The sequence below is a fragment of the Sciurus carolinensis genome, chromosome X (assembly GCF_902686445.1).
Source record: "Sciurus carolinensis chromosome X, mSciCar1.2, whole genome shotgun sequence".
Taxonomy (NCBI): domain Eukaryota; kingdom Metazoa; phylum Chordata; class Mammalia; order Rodentia; family Sciuridae; genus Sciurus; species Sciurus carolinensis.
In genome coordinates this window covers 98,152,947-98,178,838 of record NC_062232.1, presented here as the reverse complement: position 1 = coordinate 98,178,838, position 25,892 = coordinate 98,152,947, and the positions used below count along the sequence as shown (strand labels likewise).

The window sequence follows — 25,892 nt, the reverse complement described above, 5'->3', positions numbered from 1 at the left end:
ATTTTTTAATAATAAATATTTCTATCTTTGAAACTACATACTCAATCTTGCCAAAATCTTCATTCTTTTGGCCTCATTATTAAATTGTATATTGCCTCTTTTTGATGCACTCTACCAGCCTGCTATAATTACTTTGAGTTTCTTATTTTTAATTGACAAAATTGTATATATCCACTGTGTACAACATGATGTTATAAAATATGTTTACATTTTGGAATCATACTTGTATGATCTTAAAAATGTTTCATTCTCTCAAGAGTAGATCCAGAGAACTATTGTCTGTTATTGCTTGGGACATTAATGGGTATAGGTGGAAGAGCATTCTACTTAACAGAACCCTATCTCTCTTCCAAACTATGGGTGATAGCATGTTAATTCTCTGCTAAACCTTTAAACATTTGGGGACAATTAAGAGTCATGTTGGGGCTTCCTGGCCTCCTTTTACCAAAGATAATTAAATCTCAAACTGAAAGATAATTGGTCAAGCAGCAGCAATGTGCCACGTATTGGAATTTTTACAGCAAAGTCCTTCTCAAAGACAGAACAATCTGATTGGTAGAGTGGACTCCTATCTTGCATTTACTGTAGATAGTCTCTCCCTTTTTCTCAAAAACAGAAAATGCAAAATATTTCATTAAAGTCCTATAATATGGGTATTAATATATTATTATGGAAAGGAGCATTGACCAGTCTAATACTCTTATTCTTTGGATGGGAAAACAGAAGATTACATGACTTTTTTTCTAAAACAAGGTATAATTTAATGTTTGTGTAAATAATTGAATTTATATACTTTCCCTATTTGTTCTTAATCTGAATAGCCCTAATTTCATCTTTTTCATATAGTGAAATGTACATATTCCTACATATCAAGAAAGCTGTTTGATTTTTTTTCTTCTCTGGAGTAATTATTCTTTTGTTTTTTTTTCCAAAAATGTTGTTCCACACGAATATATAAATATAATTTTAGGCCATAGATTTGCAACTTTTACTTCATTAGTGGCTCAAGTCATATTCTTGTTACAGGGCTTTGACCAGCTTCGACTTGAAGGATTGCTTTGTGATGTGACCCTGATGCCAGGTGATACAGATGATGCCTTCCCTGTGCATAGAGTCATGATGGCATCTGCTAGTGATTACTTCAAGGCTATGTTCACAGGTAGTTTGCCTTTTTAAACTCTGCATCCACATTAAAACAATATGGAAAATTTGTATTTAAATCTTTTTATTTCTAATTTGAAATTCAATTATTTATTCGGTTACTTTAAAAGGGAATAATCACCAGTATGTATGATCATGGGTGGTGCTATACTGCTGTGCGTGAAAGCCCAGCATATATGGTTGTAGATGATGCACTTTTTTCCTACCATCCATTGTTGTTTCACAGCTTTTCCTTTTCATATCTGAATGGGCCATTAGAGGCTTTGTGTCTGACTAATATAATCTTTGATCCATCAAAAGATAGGAAGTGATAAGAGAACATTTTAGAAGTACTTGCATCGTATATGACCTCCATTAGTATAGAGATGATCTTCTTTAAGCACTGTTTTAATTGTAAAATATGCAAAAACCTGATTCTTGTTTGAAGGCTTATACAGAAAAGACTTTTCCTTGATTTTATTGCATCTAATTAGCAGCAGAAGTGAGTTTGACCTTAATTATCCACCTTCATTTAATTGAATGTCTTTTTTTATATTTAAGGTGGAATGAAAGAACAAGATTTGATGTGCATTAAGCTTCATGGTGTGAGCAAAGTTGGTCTAAGGAAAATTATTGATTTCATTTATACTGCGAAGCTTTCTCTTAATATGGACAACCTTCAAGACACACTGGAAGCTGCCAGCTTTCTACAAATTCTGCCAGTTTTGGACTTCTGTAAAGTATTTCTCATATCTGGGGTAAGATATTTTCAGATTTTTTTTTGGTAGATTCCGGTTGTAGTCTGTTTACAGTAGGACTCACAAAAAATGTTATGTAGACATGTGCAACTTGCCAATAGAATGGTGTCACATAGTATGTGGTCTGGAAACAAGATGAGATTAAAACAGCTGCATTTTTACAAAACAGTATCATTTAACAAAAACTTTCAGTGTCATCAAATGACATGGAATACTAATAGTGTTTGATAAAGATGTATACCTTAGCCTCTTTGATAATATTACATACCTTAATTTGGTTCTGTTCATCTTAATGATTTTACACAGTAGTCTTCTTTAATGGAATCCTACAGAAATGTAATCTGAGCTGATAGATGTCTGTTAAAATAGGTTTGGCAACTTTTTTCCCCTTCTTTCAGTATAGGAGTTAAGATCTAGAACTAAAACTTATGTGCAGACCTGTAAGGATACCAGCTTGATTTCTTAGAAACATATTAACCAATGAAGAGTGTTTAGCCTTTTTAATGACCAATTGAGTACTTAGTAGTCACCCATTTTCTAAAGATAATGTTTTATTTTAGTTGAGACCCTTAAATTTGATTTCATGAAACTAAATACCTGGACTATTCGGAAATATTGCCAAGATTCCAGAACACCTAGAACTAGGTTTTATGATTAAGAATTATAACAGTAGTAATTTTTTATCTATTTCTGAATTTATTATGTTGATGGATAGTACACTTTTTGGGAGGAGGGCACCAGGGATTGAACTCAGGGGCACTTGGCCTCTGAGCCACATCCCCCCAGCACTAATTTGTATTTTATTTAGAAACCATCTCACTGAGTTGCTTAGCACCTTGCTTTTGCTGAGGCTGGCTTTGAACTCGTGATCCTTCTGACTTGACCTCCTGAGCTGCTGGGATTACAGGTGTATGACACTGCATCCACTTTTTATAATTATTTTTAACTAATATAAATTTTAATATTGGTAAATAATTGCCATTAGACTTTTAAAGACTCAACAATTTTTGAACATGTACTCTTCCTTAAAACACTAAGTTTCAAGAGAGCTTTGCTTAAATTATTTTATTAATCAGATATTCCTTGTTCATCAGTTGAAGAACAGATAAAGTGGTATATATAGACACAATGTAATATTACTTAGCCTTTAAAAAGAATGGAATTCTATCATGGATGAGCCTGGAGGACATTGTGTTAGGTGAAATAAGCTAAGCCCAGAAAGACTAGTAACATCTGTACTCACTCATATGTGGAAGCTAGAAAAGTTTACCTCATATAAGAGTAGAATAGACAGAATGAGATCCTAACTAGAATGAGATATATTCCATTATATAATATCAAAATGGATTCTTCTGTCATGTATAATTAAAAAGAACAAATAAAACAGAATAGAATAGAGTTTGTTAGGGGCCCAGAAGGTAAGGGGTGAGAGGGATATAGGGAGATGTTGATTAATGGGTATAAAAATATGGTTAGATAGGAAGAATAAGTTCTAGTGGTCTATTGTAGAACAGGGTGACTATAATTAGCAATTTAATTTAGATTTTGAAACTACTATGAGAGGATTGTGAATATTCTCACCACAAAGAAATGATAAATGGTTGAGGTGATGCAAGTTAATTAAATTACTCTGATTTGATCATTATTTAATGTATACATGTATTGAAACATCATATGGTACCCCATAAATTTGTACAACTATTATATATCAATTAAAAATAAAATGAAAAGTATTTAAATGTTGAAAAAATTTAAAAATAAGGTACTCGTAAAGTCAAGCCAATAACTAATTTAACTGCATTATTGAAAATGTGTTTTTTTATCTGTTTCCATTTTAGAGTACTTGAACTGCTATAATAATTACCTATAAAATTCAAAACTGATTTCTATTTTAAGGATTTTATGGCAGCATATTATATTGTAGATGTGTATCATCTTTACTTTGAAGTGAAATTTGTTAGTCTCCCACACTATTGCTTGCAGTTTGTGTGCAAAATTTCATTTTAACTTGCTGATTTTAATTCTTTTGGATAAAAACCAAGGAATATGATAGCTGAGTCAAGTGGTGGTTCCATTCCTAATCTTTTGAGGAATCTCTATGCTTTCCAAAGCGGTTATGTCAATTTGCAGTTGACAAATGAGATAAAGAAAATGTAATATATATCTATCTATCTATCATTGTGTGTATATATATATATATATATATATATATATATATATATATATATAGTGGATTTTTATTTGGCCATAAAGAAGAATGAAATTATAGCATTTGCTGGTAAAGGCATAAACTGGAGAATATCACGCTAAGTGAAATAAGTCAGACTCAGAAAATTAAAGGTCAACAGTTTAATCTCATATGTAGAAGCTAGATAGAGGAGGAAAGGGAATTTTAAAAGGCATCTCATGAAAATAGAAGGGAGACCAATAGATAGAGGAAGAGGATCAAGAAGGAGGGAAGAGAGGAGGGCATAGGGAAGAACCAGGGAATGAAATCTACCACATTATGCTATGTCCATATATGAATATACTGAAATGAGTCCCATATACATATATATACATAATTATAATGCACCAAAATAATAATAGTAATATTAATAATAATAAAAGGGCAATCAGTAGTAGAGCAAGCAGATCAGGAGCAGGGAGGAGAGAAGGAAAAGGGAAGGTAGTAAGGAATGAGATTGATCAAATTATGTTTATATATGAATATAGCATAGTGAATCATACTACTCTGTATAATTAAATGTACCAATAAAATAAAATATTATAAAAATAAAATAAATAACACCATAATGAGTTCATTTATAGCCAGAAAAATTTATTTTAATTCTATCATATAAAGACAGTTCCCTTAAAAGCAAATATCTTGTCTCTTTTTTTGTGGCACTGACATCATATAATGACTTCAAGTTACATTCAACTTTTATTGAATGTATTTTTTAAAATGTCTCAATTCCAATACTTAATCTGGAAGTAACACCTAAAAGTTCACACTTATAGATTAATTAATATTGTTTTATACTGATCTTAGGATTACTTGGTCATCCTGAGCCAAACTTGGGGCAGTGCCTTGATTTTTTTAGAAATAATCATTAACAAGAATACAGAAGCTTAATACTTAACAACTTTAGATACTGGTTGTGATCAGTTCCCTTACCTGAAAGAAGATGACAAAACTGGATAATATGCTATAAATATTATGTACATATGATATATATGTCTCATTTATATATGTATATATTATATATATATATATATATATATATATATAAAACTTACAAAAAACAAACTTTCAATAGTGTAGTTAAATTAGCCATTGGCTGAGTTTATAAGTGCTGGTGTCTATGTGTGTTCAATTAATGTATTATTGTGAAAATAATAGAAAAGAATTTTGTTGTAGATAACTTTTAAAAGCAGTTTTATTTAAAGATGAGATCACTGTAATTTTGTAATTTTAACAAATTTCCAATAATTAGAGGTTCCTTAACCTACCTGAAACATTTATTATAACTGTGTGTTTTAACTCTTTGGAAGTTTCCTCATTTTATGAACACTCAATATTACTTTAAGGATTATATTCTTCATTCCCAGTATCCTCTGCAGACATCCTAAAACCCATTTTTAATGGAGAAAGGGCTTCTGCCTGGCAAAGCTTGCTTGTAGTGTAGTTTATCCCTGTCTTCTTTAGTTTTAGGACTTTCTTGCCTATGAACATTTTAGGAGACACCTCTTTGCTTAGCATCGTTATACATTATCTATCCTTCATCCTATTTGCTGAAGACATGTCTGTGTGCTTTTATAGTGGGAATCTTCTCTCTTAGAATCTATGATAGTTCTTTTAGAAACTTTAGTAGATTATTAGTTTTAGGAACATGTGAAATTTAACTTTTCCTTTGTTTTTTTCATACATTATTTCTTAGTTATGCCTATGTTCAACTTTGCTCTATTTATTTCCCCTTTCCTTCTTAATAATCAAGTTTCTAAAGGAAAAACAGCACTCTTTGGTACCTTTTCTACTTAAGAGAACTGAAAGTTTCAAGATACTGTAAATATTATACCAGAAATTTTTTTAAGTTGTCCCATGAACTAAGTTATGAATAATTTTTTAAATATAATGATCATATATTTTAACAATTGTGTGCTGAAATCAAATGTTTTAGAGGAAAAAGACTTTATGTTTTTAATGATATAGTGAGATTATAGCTCACATAACTAAAACACTACTTGGATTTGAAATTTTAAAAGGAAAAATTTCTGTTTAATGCATTTCTATTTTATCCCATTCTTAATCATTTGTGTGAACAAAGAAGAGCAGTGGTACATAAAATGTGACTTGACAACACAGAAAGCATTTTACATGATAGTTTTGAATATGATAGTAAAGTTATTCTTGTCTTTGGGATAGAAATATCAGTTATCTGGGGCTGGCATGGTAGCTCAGTGGTACAGCACTTGCTTGCCTAGCATGTATGAGGCACTGGTTTGATCCTCAGCACCACATAAAAACAAACAAATAAAATAAAGATATTGTGTCCATCTACAACTAATAAAATTAATTTAAAAAAAAGAAATTCCAGTTATCTATTAGAAAGATTCAGACTCAATAGAGGAACCAATTCTATACCTAACTTTGCCATCTTTTGCAGTAATAATGTTTCTCTTAGGGTGGTAATTAGTATTATAGTTTATAGGATCTGGCATTTTTGTTTATGTTGTTTTATTTTCTTGATAGTTTTGGAAAAGAGAACTAGGAATTGAATAGAAGAAGGATGACAGTAAAAGGTATAAAGCACAGGAGGTAAAAATTTCTGCAAAACTAAAAACACTTTTATATAGTATAAAAAAATGAAAAATGCCTTTCTTTAGTCATATAACTTTAAAAGTTGTGTATTTGCTTTTGTCCTTAGACATTGTATAACCACAACATGCTAAATATTTTTCAGTCATTCCCTGTTTTATAAAATGGTTGGAGTTATAGTTTTTACTTGTCATTTTTGTGGAATATGGAAATTTTAGCATCTTTCATTTGCATCCTTATTGTTTTGGAGGATAGCAGGCTGGCTCACAAAATAAACTCAATTTAATATTAGGTTGCTGTTATAGGATGCTTGTAATTGAACTAGGTATATTACAGTTTGAATATACAGCATAAACAAAAGAATAAGGTTAAGAAAGAAACCATTTTGTTCCTATACAAAGGAATATTTAATCAGAGAATACAGGTGCCTTACTGCTTTAGACTTGGTGATACTCTTTATTTAAAATAGTTTTAAGCTGGGCACATTGGCTCATGTCTGTAATCCCAGCAATTTGGAAAGCTAAGGCAAAGAATGGCAAGTTCCAGCCTAGCCTTGGTAACTTGGTGAGATACTGCCTCAAAATAAAAAATAAAAGACTGGGGATATAACTCAGTGGTAAGGCATCCCTGGGTTTGATCTGCAGTACTGAAAAAAGAGTTTTATTTTTCACTCTTAATACAGGTATATCACTAGTTCTACTTGTGTGTTTATTATTAGCAATAGGAGCGGAGGGCTCACAATGAAATGGAAAGGAATCTTATGGATGGGACTGGAGGTAATAAAAAGTTGGAAACAAAATAAAGGAAATACGTATGTGGAAGACAGACAAAAAGCAGAGGAAAAGGGAAAACAGGGTTCTCTCAAGGGAAAATGAATCAGAAATCATTGGAAAAAGACAATTTATTTTACTTTTGGGATATTCTTTTTGATATATGGATTCCTTGTATAGTGTATATGCGTTCCATTCCTTGGATTTCATTTAAATAGGATTTATCCATAAAAATGTGTAGATAGGTCTTTTAAGAAAATAATTCAACTTTGGGGAGATTTAAGTTAGATAGAGAAATTGTTGCTTATGTAACTAGAGTAAGTAGTGAACAAAAACTTTTCCCCTTCCCATTAAAACAGTCTTGACTTCCTTATTTCCAGGGCTGATATTGAGTAAGTATCCAGGTAGCCCCATAATGGTTGTTTATGGTCATCTATCTATTCTGTTTGGTTGGTACCCATACAAACTGATTGCTAAATATTCTATCATCCCTGTCTATAACCTTGACCACCCATTCTTGCCCATCTGCCATCTGTGACTCTGTATGGGAAGAAGTCTGACCTGGTCTCAGACTACTTCAGCACCAGAGAAACCATTGTAAAAGACTAACATTGCATTCAATAAGAGAAGTGCATTCAGAGCACAAAATGGTGGATTCCTCAAGCTGGAGACACCATCAGCATTCACTTCAAAAGGCATTTAGAAACTGAAGAGAGACACAGAGAGGTACTTTGTTTTTATTCATCCCTTTGTCTAATTTTTTTGTGTGGTGCTAGGGATTGAACCTAGGGCCTCACACATGCTAGGCAAGCCCGCTGAGTTACATCCCCAGCAACTCCTTTGTTCTTCTTATAAAAAAATGTTTCCTCCTTGTGTCCTATGATGTTCTCACCTATGGGAGGAGGTCTGAGAAAAAATGCCTGTTATATCTTCTGCCCACCTCCAGAGTAGCTTATTCTTCTATGTGTTTTTTGGTGGGCATGCTTCTTTTTCTTCATTGTTTGCATTGTATGGCAGGGTGCTATTTTAATAACCTAGACAGTACTCAGAATAATTTTGTACATTGAATGACTGAGGAGTCCCCCAAATTTTGCCAGATTTCTTAGTCTTTGCTTATCTCTTGAGAGTATAAAAGCAGATACTCATTTTGTTGTCTTTATGGGAATATTGTTGTATAAAACACTGATCTTTAACAAATTAATATTATAGATTTCTGATGAAATCTGCCATTGAAATATCAAATTATGTTAATGACAGTGTTTAGGTACATTAGGTGCAATTTGAGCAGTACATCAGTAGTCAGTACTAGTATATTAATGAGAATACCACTTGTAAAATTATGATGTTGGCACTGCCTTAGGATGACCATGAAGATTGCTTGGTTACAATATAATAGTATATAAAAATTTTTGTCAGGGGGACTTAAATGTGCACTTGTTTATTTTTAAAACATTTTATAGGTTCTCATATGCGTTTGAGGAATTTTGTCCTTTTTGTGCTGCTCTAGCCTTTTAAATGCCAGTATAATTATTTGGATTAACTTCTGTTATAACTCTGTTTTCAAATGTACTTTTGGAATTTTGGCCAGGTTTTCAGATAAAATTAGATGAATTAAGATGAAATTAGAGTTCTTTCTACTTAGGAATCTTGAAAATAATCTTTAAGCTTCATATTTTATATTTTCAATGTGTAATGTAACCTATTATATACATAAATTGTATTGTGTTGCAGCACATACTCATTTCTTAATGCCATCTAATCTAAATGTTTGATTTGTTATTTGAGGCAATTTTAAGAATCATTATGATTTTGAAAGTTCTCAACACCTAGAAATGATAAACATCTGAGGAGATAAATATGTTTAACCTAATCTAAACATTTTGCAATGTAGATTATTATTGAAACATTACATGGTACCCCATTAATATGTACAATTTTTTTTCTTTTTAGGTATCAGTTAAAAATAAAAAATAATGACTGTGAAGTGGGTTTGAAATGAACCATGATAGAATAATCCTGTATTTTGCCAAAATTATTCATCATTTATCATCATTTTTGGTCTGCTTATATGATTATCCATTATTCTAGACTTTCCTTTTTTAATCCCTATATTTTATGATTAAAGTTTTACCTTTGGGTATATGCACTTAATGAAAATTTACTTTCTAGTACATATTTTTCCTATGTGACTCATTTTTAAATGAGCAACATTCTAGTAATTTACTATGTTAATTTAACAGGTATTCCACTTTTAATTCCTTCTACCATTGCAAATTTAATTTTTATTGTTGATATTCATAGATTTTAATCTTTGCTATATACCCTGTGATAGCTGTTGTACATGAACTGTGAACAATACTTAGTTCTGTGAAGAATATGATAGAAGGTTATAAAATACATTGTTGCAAGTTTTAGGAAGAGGGTAAGGAGCTATGTGTATTTACTAAATAGATTGTCAAAATTTTTCCAGTTCTGTACATTAGTACATATGAGTGTGCTGATATATTAGAAGGCATTTTACAGATGCCACTAAGTAAAAGGTAAGTTTTATTCTCCTAATATATTAATAATGTTTTTTCTTTTGGATAAAGTTGAGGACGTTAAAATAGAAAGAAAGATTTCATCTTACCCCACTTAGAATGGCTATTATCAAGAATATAAGCAACAATAGGTGTTGGCGAGGATGTGGGGAAAAAGGTCCAATCATACATTGTTGGTGGGGTTGCATATTGGTGCAGCCACTCTGAAAAGCAGTGTGGAGATTCCTTAGAAAACTTGGAATGGAACCACCATTTGACCCAGTTATCCCACTCCTTGGCCTATACCCAAAGGACTTAAAATCAGCATACTACAGAGATGCAGCCACATCAATGTATATAGCAGCTCAATTCACAATAGCTAGATTGTGGAACCAACCTAGATGCCCTTCAATTGATGAATGGATAAAGAAACTGTGGTATATATACACAACGGACTATTACTCAGCCATAAAGAAGAATAAAATTATGGCATTTGTAGGCAAATGGATGGAGTTGGAGAATATCATACTAAGTGAGATAAGCCAATCCAAAACACCAAAGGCCGAATGTTTTCTCTGATAAGTGGATGATGATACATAATCATGGCAGGGAGGGGATAAGGGAAGAATGGAGGAAGGATGGATTGTGTAGAGGGTAATGAGGGGTGGGGAGGGGGTATGGGGAAGGAAAGATTGTGGATTGAGACAGACATCATTACCCTATGTACATGTATGATTACACGAATGGTGTGACTCTACATCATGTATAATCATAGAAATGAAAAATTGTACCCCATTTGTGTACAATGAATCAAAAAAAGTATTAAATACCTTAATTCTATTTCTAAATTTTACTACTTGGTTGCTGATCTTAATCTTGGTCGATTTTAGAAGGTATAAATTTAGATTTAAATTCAAGGGCTAACAACTAGTGTCTCATTTTGCTCATTCAAAGTTTCCATTCCTTTTTTTTATTGGTGTTCCTATCACTAATGATGAGAATCTGCATACTTAGAAATTATATTTGTATTGTCATCCACTTTTACTTATCAATATTAGTAAATATATTTAAAAGTGCAAATTACCTTTGCTTGGGGAAGGGCTATTTCTAACTTGCTTTGGGAAGTAGATCCCTTATTTTAAACAGGAATCCCTTCTACCTAGGGCTATTGGAGAAATTAAGTGTTAACTCTAATTCCATTTATACAACTTAAAATTGTATCAGACATGAACCTACTGGTCATAAGTGGATGAAGATGTACTCTTATTGTTCATATTAGAAATCCAAGGTATAGTGTTTAATTATGCATTTCTAGAGGCCCATAGTTTCTTAATTTATTTTCCTAGTTCTTTTATGTTAGAATAATGTTTTAGGTATATATATAGCTACCAATAGAAAAAGCAATTCGATATTTTCAAGAAGTTTGTAAAGCAAATCAATTGCTTAAAAGAGTATAAATTCTTCCTGAGTAATAAATCCAGGAAAATAGCCATGTATGTTAATTTCAGAGCTTTAAGTACTGTAACATCCTAACTGAACTGTTATTTTATGCAGAGGAATTTTACTTTTAGCTCCATTTCAATTTTTAAATGAAATGTCAGTAGAAGGATTAGCTGGTTTTAAGCATCTAAACATCTGCTAACAATAGTTAGAAGGTTAACAATACATTGATGAATTTTGTGTGACGTATTGAATACACACCCTGACAAAATTAAAAATACATGCATATATACATATTTGAGTCCTTTGTTTATGACCTGTCTCTGTGTTTGCATATACACATACTGACATTTGTATGGTGGGCTTGCTTATGTGAATTTTTCTCGCATTACATTTGCTGATATAATTTTCCTATTTTTCCTTTTGGTCAGTTTTTAGACATTGAAAAGAGGTCTTGCTGAGGAAGGACCCTTCTAAACTTCCTTCTTTTGCCAGCTCTTTTCCTTAATAGTGTGATTTGGTCTGTGCTGGGGACATCATTCTGGGTTCATTTTAACTCCAAACAGAGCTATAATATGCTGAGAGTAAGAGAGTGGCTAAGAAAAGGTACATTTCCCAGATACAAGCAATATATACCTCAAAACAATCTGCATGAATGATATGGGGTACATCATTCCTGCCTTCGAGGAACCCATATGAATGATAGTCATGTGATGCCTGTTGACATGAAAGGAAAATTGAGGAATTGGAGTTTTCCTATTTGTATATCTGCTAGCTGTGTGGTACTTTTAAGAATTATGACTGAGAAGTGAAAAGAAAGGAACCATAATAAAAATAACCCCCTGTTTTCCCAAATTTTCCATCTGGCAAAATTTTTATCGGTATTTTTTTCTGTGTGGAGTGGGGTACTTTTTGAAGAGAAAACTCTTTTGGCCACAGTCAAGTTTTAACATTATTTCTTAGATAAACTTCTAATCTACTCACTGATCATTGTCTCTTAGTCATCTTTCTACTGAATTAGGTGGTCATTTGCATATTCATTTTAGATAATTGATGCACTTAGATAAAAATTTTATTTGCATCTGTATGAACAGTGAAAAGCATAACTCTTATTTTAGAGCAGGTATTTGTGTGATTGGAATGACTGTCAAGAAAGTAGCCATGTTTGAATTGTTTTTATTGGTTTAATAGGTCACTTTAGACAATTGTGTCGAAGTTGGGCGGATTGCCAATACCTACAATCTGACAGAAGTGGATAAATACGTTAACAGTTTTGTCTTAAAGAATTTTCCTGCGTTGCTGAGTACCGGGGAGTTCTTAAAACTCCCTTTCGAGCGTCTTGCCTTTGTGCTTTCCAGTAATAGCCTTAAGCATTGCACTGAACTTGAGCTCTTTAAGGCTACCTGTCGCTGGCTTCGCCTGGAAGAGCCTCGGATGGACTTTGCTGCAAAATTAATGAAGAACATACGATTTCCACTGATGACACCACAGGAGCTCATTAATTATGTGCAAACGGTGGATTTCATGAGAACTGACAATACTTGCGTGAATTTGCTTTTGGAAGCCAGCAATTACCAAATGATGCCATATATGCAGCCAGTTATGCAGTCAGACAGGACTGCCATTCGGTCTGACACCACTCATTTGGTTACCCTAGGAGGAGTGCTGAGACAGCAGCTGGTTGTCAGTAAGGAATTGCGCATGTATGATGAAAAAGCCCATGAGTGGAAGTCCCTAGCCCCCATGGATGCCCCAAGGTACCAGCATGGCATTGCTGTCATTGGAAATTTCCTCTATGTCGTTGGTGGACAGAGTAATTATGACACAAAAGGAAAAACAGCAGTTGATACAGTGTTCAGATTTGATCCCCGATACAATAAATGGATGCAAGTTGCATCTTTAAATGAAAAGCGCACCTTCTTCCACTTAAGTGCCCTCAAAGGATATCTGTATGCGGTTGGTGGGCGAAATGCAGCTGGGGAACTGCGTAAGTATACATGTTTACTTGATGCATAGAAACCAATTTCTTTTTTTTACCCAGAAATCCATTTTGAATCATAAAGTAAGTATTTTGGTACAAGTAAAGACAAAATGTAGCTAGGGTTTCATTTTAATACAATTTTTCTTTAAAAATATCAGAGACCATCTGTATGGTTTGTCTGGGCAGATATAGTTGGCCAGAGTACAAATTTTATCTTTTTAATATGTGGATATGTTGCAGATTATTTCATTTATGCAGGATATATAGTTTTCATCTTGAAAATTCAACTAAAAAGTACATTCAATTAAATTCTAATAGAACCTTGGGCAGGAGTTTGGCATGTTTCTTCATTTTTAAAATTTTAAAACTGTGGGCAGTTTTAAAAGCCCACAGGATATTTTCCTGAACAGGTTAAAATCCTTCTTTCTAGAGGACTGACTTTTGTTGTTTCTCCATTTCCATAGTTTGGCATCTATTAGAAGCTACATAGTAAGATAATGTTCTTTTTAGATTAAGTGTACAAAGTTCAATATTATATAAAATTTATTTATGGTATTATGATTTGTGACTTTTAGTTTTAAAATTTATTCTTTTGTCGAAATGCCAGTTTCCTTCATTGTAAACTGATTTAGTAAGCTATTCATTGGTTATCTGCTGTCTTTCTAAAACTGTTCATAAGTAAACTTGCACATAAAAATAATTTGACTAAATAAATGAAACTTAAAAGGTATAATTTTGTTATTTAAAACTAAATGGGAGAATATAGCTTTTCCAGAAAGAAAATCAGGTAGACTGCATTTTATATTGTGACACATATCTGTGATTACTATTATTTTTTTACCCAGCTTCTTTTATTCTCTGTTAAAGAGTTCTTATAGTTGGCCAATATTCCAGGCTCTATAATACTGGGGAAGATCAACATATTTTCCACATATTGAAATTCGCTTTGGATAAATTCAGAGTACTTTTCAGAATCTTTTCTCCCCAATATTCTAAGAAATGAAAGGTAGTTGAATGGATATGAGCTATGTTATTTATTGAGGAAAAGAATAACTCTCAGCTCCTACGCTTTCTTTGTTTTAAAACCCCTTCTAATTAGTGACATAGTCTTAATGTTACTCATCTTTTTCACCCAGTTTTCCCCCTCATTGTTACCATATATTTCCCCTAAGGGCTGACTTTTTAGAGTTTTGGACTAGGTGGCATGATCACCAAGTACATACATTTCCCAACATATTTTATTAATCAGACACTTAAAAGCATTTGAGGCATTAGTAACTTCAGTGGCGAATTGTCATTTTGGGTCTCCTCAGTCAACCCACACATATTATTTTCATGTTATTTTACTATGTAAATTCATGGTATGTGAAAATATCCAGATGATGCAAGTAGCAATTTTTGTGGTTTCTTAGAAATGCAACCAGTGTATGATCTTTAAAATTTCACAAATTATAGGTCATTAACTCAAGCAGTCAGTAGTTATTTTGAAAATTTTATTCTCAAAGGAAATACCTTCTCTTTTTCCAAAAATCAGTGCTTGTTTGTTAATGTTATCACCACTGTTAATATGCAGTGACTAAATTTTTAATATATTGTTTCTAATATTAATTAGGAGCCTTACACTTCTGGGATTTATCATCTTCAGGCCAAGGAGAGTCATTACGTAAATCTTAAGAGTTAAGAGTACCCCTTTTTCTTTGTGTTTTTCTCATGTTGTGCCCAGCTACGAATAGGAGGTAAACTACCCCACTGTGTAAGTGGCATATGCACAGTCTTCCTTGATCACAACCTTCAGATACCACCTCTGATGAGAACAGTTTTCTGTGTGGAAAAAAACAAGTGAATCTTGCTTTTGTGAGCTATTCCTAAATAGTATTAACCATTTGGTTATATTTAGGCTTGAAAAATAAAATCCTAAAAACTGACCCTAAGGATAACATTTTTTAAAAAAAAATATTCCCACTCTAGATGATATAGGTTCATTTTTATCTTTTTTCATAAACTGCATTTTCATAACTGCACATCTGATTATAATGTGAATACCAACTCTCCAATTATAGTCTGTTTTTTGATATTTCATCCCATTTGAAATGATATATGATCTAAGTAACTAAACTTTTGTAGGAAATTATTGCCTCCCTTAAAATCAGCATATCCAGCAAATACATCCTGTGCTGAATATTTTAAGGTAAAATATATTAGGAGTTGTTTAAAAACATTACATGATTGACTTAAGTGCACTCAAATTGAAAGTCAGAATTCCAAGAGAGCCTTCAGGTCAAAAAGAATCATTACTTAAAACCAATAAATAAGAATACTTTATTTTTTTCTGGCCACCTCTTCTACTTCCTTTGACTTCCTCCTATATTATATTTAAATGAGAGAGCAAGAAGTGGACTGTTTCATTTTGTCATATTCTGTATTGTTGAGGTAACCAAATGTGATGTAATCTTTCCTGATTACCTCTGCTCACAGTAAATAATATCAATGAATTCTTCTGAATTCTACCCACTGAAAATAATCTCTTTTTATAAATAAGAAAAAAAGTGTCAGTTGCTCTTTTCAATTTTTCTGGTCCCAATGTTTTTGCAGAATAATAGATTCTGATTCTAAAGAAACTCTTGCTTTTATTTCAGAATTCTCAGGCTAGAGGCTAAATTTTAAACTTTTCTCCTGATCCACAGTTTTTTTTAATGAATCCCCCCTACACACACACACACACACACACACACACACACACACTAACATCTTATTAATTATCTGTATAATAAATAAGCATTTCCATCTTACAAGTGAATATATTGACATATTCATATGCCTGTGTCAGTGGAGAAGGGGTGGGAATGGATAGCAAGAAAAGGGGACTGATGGGAATGTCATTTAAGACTTTAACAGGTTTATTAGCACCAGTATATCATTTATTCACCATATAAAAATAACTATTATCTATACATATTTTTTAAAAAGAAAACAGTGGAAAATTTATAAGATATTTTTAATCATTTTAATGTATTTGGCTTATTAAAATATTTTGTGGATTGTATGGACCTAAGGAAAAGCTAAGCCCATAGTACATCAAATAAAGACTAGCAGTGTGTCTGTGAGCCTGGTTTATGGCTGAAATACAATTCTTAGGAAATGCTGCTTTCCCTGACATTAGTGACAATGGGAAACTAGGGGAAACTTACAGGACCTGTCATTTAAGTGAAAAGGATTCAGTTATTTCTGGCATCTTTCAAGATTATGTTGTGTAAGAAATTGATCTTCCATTGAGGTTTTTTTATATTGAAGAAGAATATGACAGCTCTGATATCTTTCACTTCAGTTAAATATTAATAAGTCAAGCTTTCAAATAATAAAATAACTTATAGAAAACATGTTTGATTTTTCAAATAAATGTACAATAAAATTGCTAAAATTTGCAAAATACCTCCATATTCCTGAATGGATTTGGGCATTTCCTGAGCACTAAGCAGCACCCTAGGATTCTAGAGACCATCCCTTCTCTGTGGGAGCCATCACAGTGCAAATGATTTTCTTCAGGTCAAATCTCAAAGAAAAAGTAAGTTCCACATCTTTCCTTGGGTCTGGTTTAGGACCTTAGTGGAATCATCTGAGAAAATAAGGACCCCTGATAAATATGAAATAATCAACCTGAGTATAATTCTTACATTGGTAAGATTCTCTAACTCACACACCAAGCCCCTAGACTCCTGATACCAGATCTCTAGATTAGTGGTCATTAAACTTTTGTGAAGGGCCAAGAAGTTTAACTTTTCATTTTTATGGGTCAGTCTCTACCACAACATCCTGCTATTTTAGTGCAAAAGCAATTTAAACAATTCATAAATTAATGGATGAGGCTAGGTTCAATAAAGCATTATTTATGGCCACTGAAATTTGAATTTCATATATTTTTATATGTTACTAAATAGTCTTTCAATTCTTATTCAATGCTTTAAACATGTAAAAGCATTCATGTTGTTATCTTGTGGGCCATACAAAAACAGGCAGTGGATCGAATTTGACCCACAGGCTGAAGTTTGTTGACCCATGCTCTAGATATTTCTGTTTGCCCCCTTACTATTCCCAACTCTCATGGACTATAATAGAGCCATTGCTTTGGGGCTCCAATTCCTCGCTGTACATCATGCTTTGCCCCCTCCTCCCATCAAAGTTATTGGCATTAACCCTGTATCTGACTGTTTTTTAAGTATGGAAGATAGAAACAGGAGCTTGTTTTTCTTCTTTTTAATTAGATGCATTCCTTTTTCAAACTAAATACTATTGATTTTACTAATAACAGCAATTCTTTAAGGAGGAAATGTAAAGGCTAACAAAAAAGACTGAAGGATTAGAAAAACTGAGAGAGAAGATTATTAAATAGAAGAAGAAAAGTTTAGGGATGATGAACCATTAAATAGTTATAGTGTTATTGGTGGATAAATCTGTCTTACACTTAGAGGCTTCTGTGTGAGAAAGTCTAGATGGATTCTTATGAACCTTGTCAGAAAAAAATGTAATTAATTCTTGTGACAGAAAAACAGCATTGTTGTTTTACATCAGAAAATACTGGACTGGGGATATAGCTCAGTTGGTAGAGTGCTTGCCTCGCAAGCACAAGGCCCTGGGTTCAATCCCCAGCACTGCCAAAAATAAAAAATATTAATAACAATAAAGAGTGATTAATTATTCAATTTCTAAGTCTACCATAGAATAAGAGAAGACTAATGGAATACATCTCAGAACCATTTGAATTAGACATGGGAAAGGACAGTTATGATTGAGAAATTTCAAAGTTCAAGGCAGAGTTGTTCATTAAGAAAAACTAACAACTGTAGTTAAACCTATCTGATTTCAAATAGATAGAGAAGATAATCTCTGCAAGTCTTTTAAAACCTTTTTTTCTGTTATGTAATTAGATTACTTTATCATAGAAAATTCTACCATTAATTGCTTTTCATACCAGTCAATAATCTAAGTCCCCTGTTAGAGTGTAGAGAAAGAGATAACAATGTTCATGCAGTAGGATTTGCTTTTTAGTTAGGTGAAAGTCATGTTAAAAATGTAAATGAACATTTAAAAAGATATCTGGCCACAAATAAATAATAAATGTTTCAAGTGACAGATATGTTAATTACCCTGATTTGATTATTACATAATATATTCATGTATCAAAACATCACATTGTGCCTCATAAATATGTGTAATTATTATATATCAATTAAAATAAAATCTAAAAAGACATTCAGTGCCTAGAAATAGTAAAAAACAGTATTGAGGCACCTGGCAGTTTAACTGATTATTAATTGTGGAAATAACCTTTATTTTGAGGAAAGATTTATAAGATCCTGCTATTCGATAGAAGTGTTTAGAAGGAATAGTGTTGGTAAGGATCCAGGCCTGAAACGATGAACAAAACCATCAAGAGAGCAGATTAAAATGAGAATGGTAAAGTCTTTGAGATAAGACTGAAAATTTAAAACTACAGTAAACAGAAAAGGAAATCAGTTGAGACGATATGAAAAGTGGAAAATATAGGTTTGATTGGAGGAGAAAAAATTAATTTGCATTAAATGAATTTGATAAAGAAATGAAATTAGTGGATAGAGAAAAAAAAATCTCTGTGTGTGTATCTTTCTCTCCCTTTCACCTGTATTTATTAAGTAGGGAATTGCATTCAAAGGTTGATTCACTGTTAGAATTGCATTTGGTTTTAAGTAGCTAAGACTTACTCCAATGGCTTGATCAAATAAGAAATGTTCAGTACACTTCTGCTTACGTATCACTCCCTGGAAGTATATCATATGGTTTCTGGAGAACCCATTAAATTATATTTAGTTTGGGACTTGGTGCAGTGATTCCATGAATAGAGTTGTGGTTCTATTAGAAGAAAATAACAACAATAAAAATGGGTTTGAGGAAGGCAAGAAATAGTATTATCATTTGTCAGTGTCCACAATAAATAATAAGAACACTTCAAGTCAATCTAGACTTATGCTTTGACCACAGTCCCCAAAGCGGCCCTATTTCTTTCTGCCTTTTAAAAAAGGATTACATTTTCCATCTGTCTGGAATGTCACTTTTCTGATCTTGAGGTTATAACAGACAGATTGAAAGATAGTTCAGAAAGTTGAGGTCACTTCCCCAAAATGATTTGTGTTAAAGATGATAAATTTTTTACTGAGAAGTACCTTTAATTAAGGTCCTAACTTCATTTTATGCTGCCAGTCATCTTCAGGTTCAGAGTAGTACTGGTTACCATGATAGTGGATATATAGAAATCAATGGCTTTGAAGCATACATGTGGGGAAATTATTGTCATTGTATGTATTTTGTAGTCTGGGTATGAAATAAAGCAGTAGGCTTCAGGACATAAAACAGGCAGTGCATATACTTTCATTCTAAATTTAAAACTTTGCTTCATATATATTCATATGTGTTCCTATGTGGTGTGACAATATGGGGGCCCATAATTGAGGTGTTCTTCCTTACTTGTGATGTTTTCATGTTTTCTTCTCACATTTTCATAGCAAATAAATTCAAGAAATGTCAAATTATAAAAATATAACCAGATTCCAGAGCAAAAGAAGACTTAACTATTTTTGCAATGACAAATGTATTAGACTCTTACATAATCTAGTCTAATGTAACACTTTACTAATGGTTCATATTAATATACTCTCAATAATTACTATAAGGGCTGGGGAGATAGCTTAGTCGGTAAAGTGCTTGCCTTGCAAGCACAAGGCCCTGGGTTCCATCCCCAGCACTGCAAAAAAAAAAAATAATAATAATAATTACTATAAGAGCCCCATGGATCTCACAAACCTATAATATATGTGTCTCAGATATGTGTATATTATTATTACAACTAAAATAATTAATTGCTAAATTTGAGATTGAAAATCATGTTATTTTCTTTGACTTTTTAAAATAGCTACAGTAGAATGTTATAATCCAAGAACAAATGAATGGACCTATGTTGCCAAAATGAGTGAACCTCACTATGGACATGCTGGAACTGTGTATGGAGGAGTGATGTATATTTCAGGTAAACAAATATCATGTGAACACAACATAATAATTCACGAACTTTTAACTATATGATCTTCTTTGTATATACTGATAGTAATAATTCAGAAAATGGATAATCAAAATATAAATTAATATTGATTAAAGCAGGTATTGTATGCACATTTGCATAAAAATGCTTTAGGCATTCTGTAAGTTTGTAAGACTAGCAGCAAATCAAACTTGTTATAAATGTGTGGCTTAGAAGAAATTGGAAAGCATTCAGATTCTCCAATTTACTTTCCAGTTCCCATACCCTGTATTATAATAAACCCTATTCATATATAGGACCAATTAATTCATTTTGTTTAAAATTTAGCTGAACTATATGAGGAAATATATAATTATGTAACATATAAACTCTACTATGCATTAAGCATGCATAATAGTACATAATGTTCATTATTTTAGTGTAATCCATTGTAAGTATATTTCCTTTTTCCTTAGCATTGTAAATGGGGTTCTCTATGATGTCATTACATGAATAATTCAGTGCTAAGTATCTATATTTTAGGCACGTACAGAGATACTTTCTATTAAAATTTTTGAAATGGCTACTGTTTATTCAGTGTCCCAATAACAACTCATTCTCAAATTGTTGATGTTCAAATCATCTTTCTATAGCATTTAGAAAGAAGTCTTGCTTAATGTAATGATCACCTCTGATATCAAAATTTAATTTTGTTAGGTAGGTTCTTATCATTTGGCACTGATACAGTCTGCCTATGACAATTTTTACTCCATTTGAAGGCCTGGCCGTGTCAGGCCAGCAATTGCATTATTAGAGAACAAAGACATTAAGGGGTTGTTTGTGGTCTGAAAACTGCCTTATGAAATCTGTAATCTAGCAGGATCAGGGAAAGGCCTGTAGCGTGTGATTGGCAGATTTCTGGTGTTAAATTCATGAGCAACTATAGGACGTCTAATATTGAAAGAGCCATCCAGGAAATCATATGCTCCACTAGTCAATGATTTATACCATCTACCTATTTTATATGTGTAGGTGATGTACCATTATAATGAGAGCTCCAAATCCTTGGGGAAAAGATGACACCTGAATTGTTTTAGTGATGCTTTAGTGTAACTGGGAAATATTGGAGAAATGACCTCCCCAATCAAGGGTAGGATATGAAGCAGACTGATTTTCAAGCCAATGAATACTATTTTGCTTTCTGGGAATTCTTTAAAGCATAGAATAATATTATAAAGCAGAAGCAAATAGTGATTGCCATTTGGCTACTTGATAGTAGAGCTTTGCATGATATGACTGAAGATTAGCTTTGTCTAAAGAAGATAGTCTGATATATTCATTGTACAGACTGATTTATGTGTGATCTAATAATGTACACTTTATAGATGATATAGACTTAATAGATGAACAACAAACTGCTACACATATAAATTTCCACATAGATTCAGCATTCCAATTCTTTAGCTTTTAAAATATATTTTCCAATAGCAGATGGCATTATTGATCCTCACTCCATCCACCAGAAACTCTACAAAAACAAACAATTCTTATAAACTTGTACATTTTGTACAAATTCTTGTATATTCTTATAAACTTGTACATTATTTGCACAAGACGTTCAACTTTTCAAAGCATTTTTATTTAAAAATATCTTACTTCATAGTCACAATCCTAATGAGATAACTGTAGTATATATTCTTATTTGACAAGGGAGGAAATGGGTACCTGGAATTTAAAGTGCTCTATAGCCCAATGGTCAACACCCACAGGGTACCCACTAAAAAGGAGCAAGGAGAGAATGATGACTAGTAATTTGAAGTTATTGCAGACTCAACTCTAATAGTTGCCAAAATATATTTTTACTCAGTAAAGCCTCTTAAGTATCATAGGTCTCCATCTGAAAAAGTCATTGCAGCAATATAAGTGGTTTTTTCATTCTTTAATAAGATGAAAATATTATTTGCTTTATTTAACCTAAAGAATATTTATAGAGGGCAAACACTGATAAGAACACTACTGATAATCTTTAATATGCCATAATACATAGCTAAAAGTTGACTATCTGTGCTATCTTTGACTTTTCCATTTTTATGATCTGTTTACCTCATGCCTATTATTGTCATTCTTTAGGAGGAATTACTCATGACACTTTCCAAAAGGAGCTCATGTGCTTTGACCCTGATACTGACAAATGGATCCAGAAGGCACCAATGACCACTGTCCGAGGTCTGCATTGCATGTGTACAGTGGGAGAAAGGCTCTATGTCATTGGTGGCAATCACTTCAGAGGAACCAGTGATTATGATGATGTCCTAAGCTGTGAATACTATTCACCCATCCTTGACCAGTGGACCCCAATTGCTGCCATGTTAAGAGGGCAGAGTGATGTTGGGGTTGCTGTCTTTGAAAACAAAATCTATGTGGTTGGTGGGTATTCTTGGAATAATCGCTGTATGGTAGAGATAGTGCAGAAATATGATCCAGACAAAGATGAATGGCATAAGGTTTTTGATCTCCCTGAATCCCTTGGGGGTATTCGAGCTTGTACACTCACAGTTTTTCCACCTGAAGAAACCACACCATCACCTTCTAGAGAGTCTCCTCTTTCTGCACCTTAAAATCATCCCTACAACTAAGATGCTGTAGTCCTATCTTTGCAATGTGTCATGATTCTCTTCTTTTTCTCCCCTTAAGTAGTATATCTGTTAGGATTAGCCTCCAGTAATTGATACCAATATTGGAAAAAAAGACAACATTGATGTTATTTGTGCTGTTCGTTTGGCCTAGAATGTTTATAAAGTGATAACAAAACCATCCTGGAAATGTATCCCATAGAAGCTGTTTAACATATGAAAAAAAGGTATTGTCTATGAACCGTTTCTTCAGTACTTTTTAATGCTGTGTACTGGGTGTAAGGTATTTGTCATCTTACATTATAAGCCAATTTGAAGGTGGATTATAGTAAATGTACAACTGTGCTCACTAGGCTTCAAAGTAAAAAGTTTTCCTTTCATCTTTGACTGTAAGATGTCAAAGGGAGGCAGCCCGCTCCAGCAGGAAACAATACACAAAAGGTTGCCAACTCGCATGAGCTACCTCCCTCTTTTCATGAAGTATTTTTGATGTATCTGTCAACCCACCTGACTGTGTGGGTGCATTGAGAACATATAAAGTTTCTTAGACACACAGGAGAAATAATTGAAATTCACCAATATTAATCTAAAAAAAGCATGACCCCTCTGCTTATAAAGAAAAGGTTGGGGTTTTTAAAGTATGTAAATGCATACATACATCCTTCTATCAAATATGGATTTTTAAAAATTGAGTGTCACATCAAATAAATGTGAAATTAAAAAATCTTTTAAAAAGCAGCTTCCATTAAAATGGGAATTCAGTGTGCACATACTGAATACACATATGTAGAACCATACTGAATTTAGGTGGATAAGGGCTAGAAATTTTGAGCAACTAAATTTGTCACTTGACCAAATTTTATCTTCAAAAATTGTATTCTACTCCTTCTCCTTTGCTGTTGAGGTAACTTACATATTATATGTATTCTGTATACTCTCAATTCATAAGGTTATTTAGCACAAAGTGTAGCAGCTTCACCTGGAGAGCTGCTTTTGCTCAAAGAATTCAACTTCCATGTTTTATCTTTTTTCTGTTCAATAAAAACATTTAATGTCATTTCGGTCTGAAGTATCCTATTTATTGTTTGCTTTGACTTTCTTTTACTAAATATCTTATTTTGGCAAGACTCAAGTGATCAGAATGTAGAACACTGAGCAGTTAGGATGAATGAATGTTTATGAATATTATTCAAACAAGAAAGTGTTTGACCATGTTTATCCTGATTGCTGGTTATCTTCGAGGAGTTAGTTTGTGAAACATGTTAATTGACTCTTCATCACCACAGAACTGCCAGAAATAGCTAACCTATAAAAGATGTTACATTTCTTTCTTTTTTTCTATTTAAGATGGGGTCTTGCTATATTGTCAGCTGGTCTCAAACTCCTGGGCTCAAACAATCCTCTGTCTCAGCCCCCCAAGTAGCTGGGATTATAGGAGCATGCCATCATACCCAGCTTAAAACCAGTTGTTTCTGAGGTCAGTTTCCCTGATGCTCAAGAAGATCCATCTTGCCTACTGAGAAGGACTATGTAAAATGACCTTGGAGATTTATTCTTGACCTAGGATACTAAAGGAAAAAATGTTTTGTAGAAGATTATCTGGCAGTTATGTAGGACCATATTGTGATATCTCCTATTGTGATATTGTAATATCTGCAAATTATCAGATGAAATCTGAAACAAAAATTAGAGACATTCCAAAACAACTAGAGGGTCATCACATTGCTTCACTAGTGGATAATTTGCAGCCCAGATACCACCACCTTGAGTTATACTTGATTAAGGAAAAAATTTTCCCATCAGTGGTACTTGTGAATGTTGGCAGAACCTGGTATGAATTTGAAAGATCCACTCAGGCAAGATTTTTTCTTAAGTGAGGTCAACTGGTCCAGTGATTTCAGTTGTCTGCTTATAGTCAGAGTGGATATAGCCATTTACACATAGCTAACACCTGCCTAAAAATGGAGACATGCACAGACCAATGATCCTAAAAAATCTAATGTGACTCTATTCAAAGCAGCAAAGTTTATTTCCATCCTGTGGTCTTCCCATCTATGTTTGCAGAGTCCTCTCCATTCAGTTAGCAGAAGAAGAATGGAGTAGTAGTGAAGGAGTGAGGGATGTAGTGGTCAGTCTAGAAAGAGGCATACATCACTTCTACCCACATCCCTCTGGCCAACAGTCAGTCCTGTGGCTACATATAAACACAAAGGGAACTGGAAAGTATCAGCTGTGTGCCCAGAAATGAAAGAAAATAGGACTGGTGATCTGCTAGCAGTCTGCCACAGGAAATTATACAAATCATACACAGTTCTGTTTGACAACTTACCTTTTCTGCATTCTGCCATATGTTATTTAGAAACAATTAATTTCACACTTAAAGAGCTATTATTAAACAATTCTAACAGCTGGGAAATCACGACACATTTTCCTTCATGGTGAATTAGCTATTTTTCTTTATGAAAGAATATCTGCCAGTCATTGGTTGGCTTTAGAAGCATTTCTTACATTCGTCCTTCTTAAGTTCTTGGTCTACTTGAAAAAGGAATTATAGAATCCATGAAATCCCAAAAGCTTCTTAATTTTCCTTCTTGGTCAAGGTAGCTAGGGTGTGAAATTTGAAGAAATTATTTGCCTATTTCTATAATTTTAGAAAATTCAACTGATGTTATGATTTGTTTGAGAGGTGTGACTCCGAAGCTCCTGTGTTAAGGCAGGTATGTTCAGAGGTGAAATGACTAGACTAGAGTGTAACCTCATCAGTCAATACTAATTTGAATGAGCTAAGTGAGTGGTGACTATAGA

At 33.0% G+C, this 25,892-nt stretch overlaps 1 protein-coding gene across 7 annotated transcripts in view; it reads left to right on the top strand.

The window, feature by feature from the left end:
* Klhl13 (kelch like family member 13) overlaps positions 1 to 24,144 on the top strand; it is a 172,072-nt gene extending 147,928 nt beyond the window's left edge. For all 7 annotated transcript variants that reach the window (XM_047535775.1, XM_047535771.1, XM_047535777.1 and 4 more), the window contains 5 exons: positions 1,027 to 1,159; positions 1,702 to 1,898; positions 12,620 to 13,415; positions 20,350 to 20,463; positions 22,585 to 24,144. In XM_047535775.1, the coding sequence (XP_047391731.1) occupies positions 1,027 to 1,159; positions 1,702 to 1,898; positions 12,620 to 13,415; positions 20,350 to 20,463; positions 22,585 to 23,072 (1,728 nt within the window). In that variant the 3' untranslated portion in view covers positions 23,073 to 24,144. The remainder of the gene's footprint in view (positions 1 to 1,026; positions 1,160 to 1,701; positions 1,899 to 12,619; positions 13,416 to 20,349; positions 20,464 to 22,584) is intronic.
* The last annotated feature ends 1,748 nt before the right edge of the window (positions 24,145 to 25,892 follow it).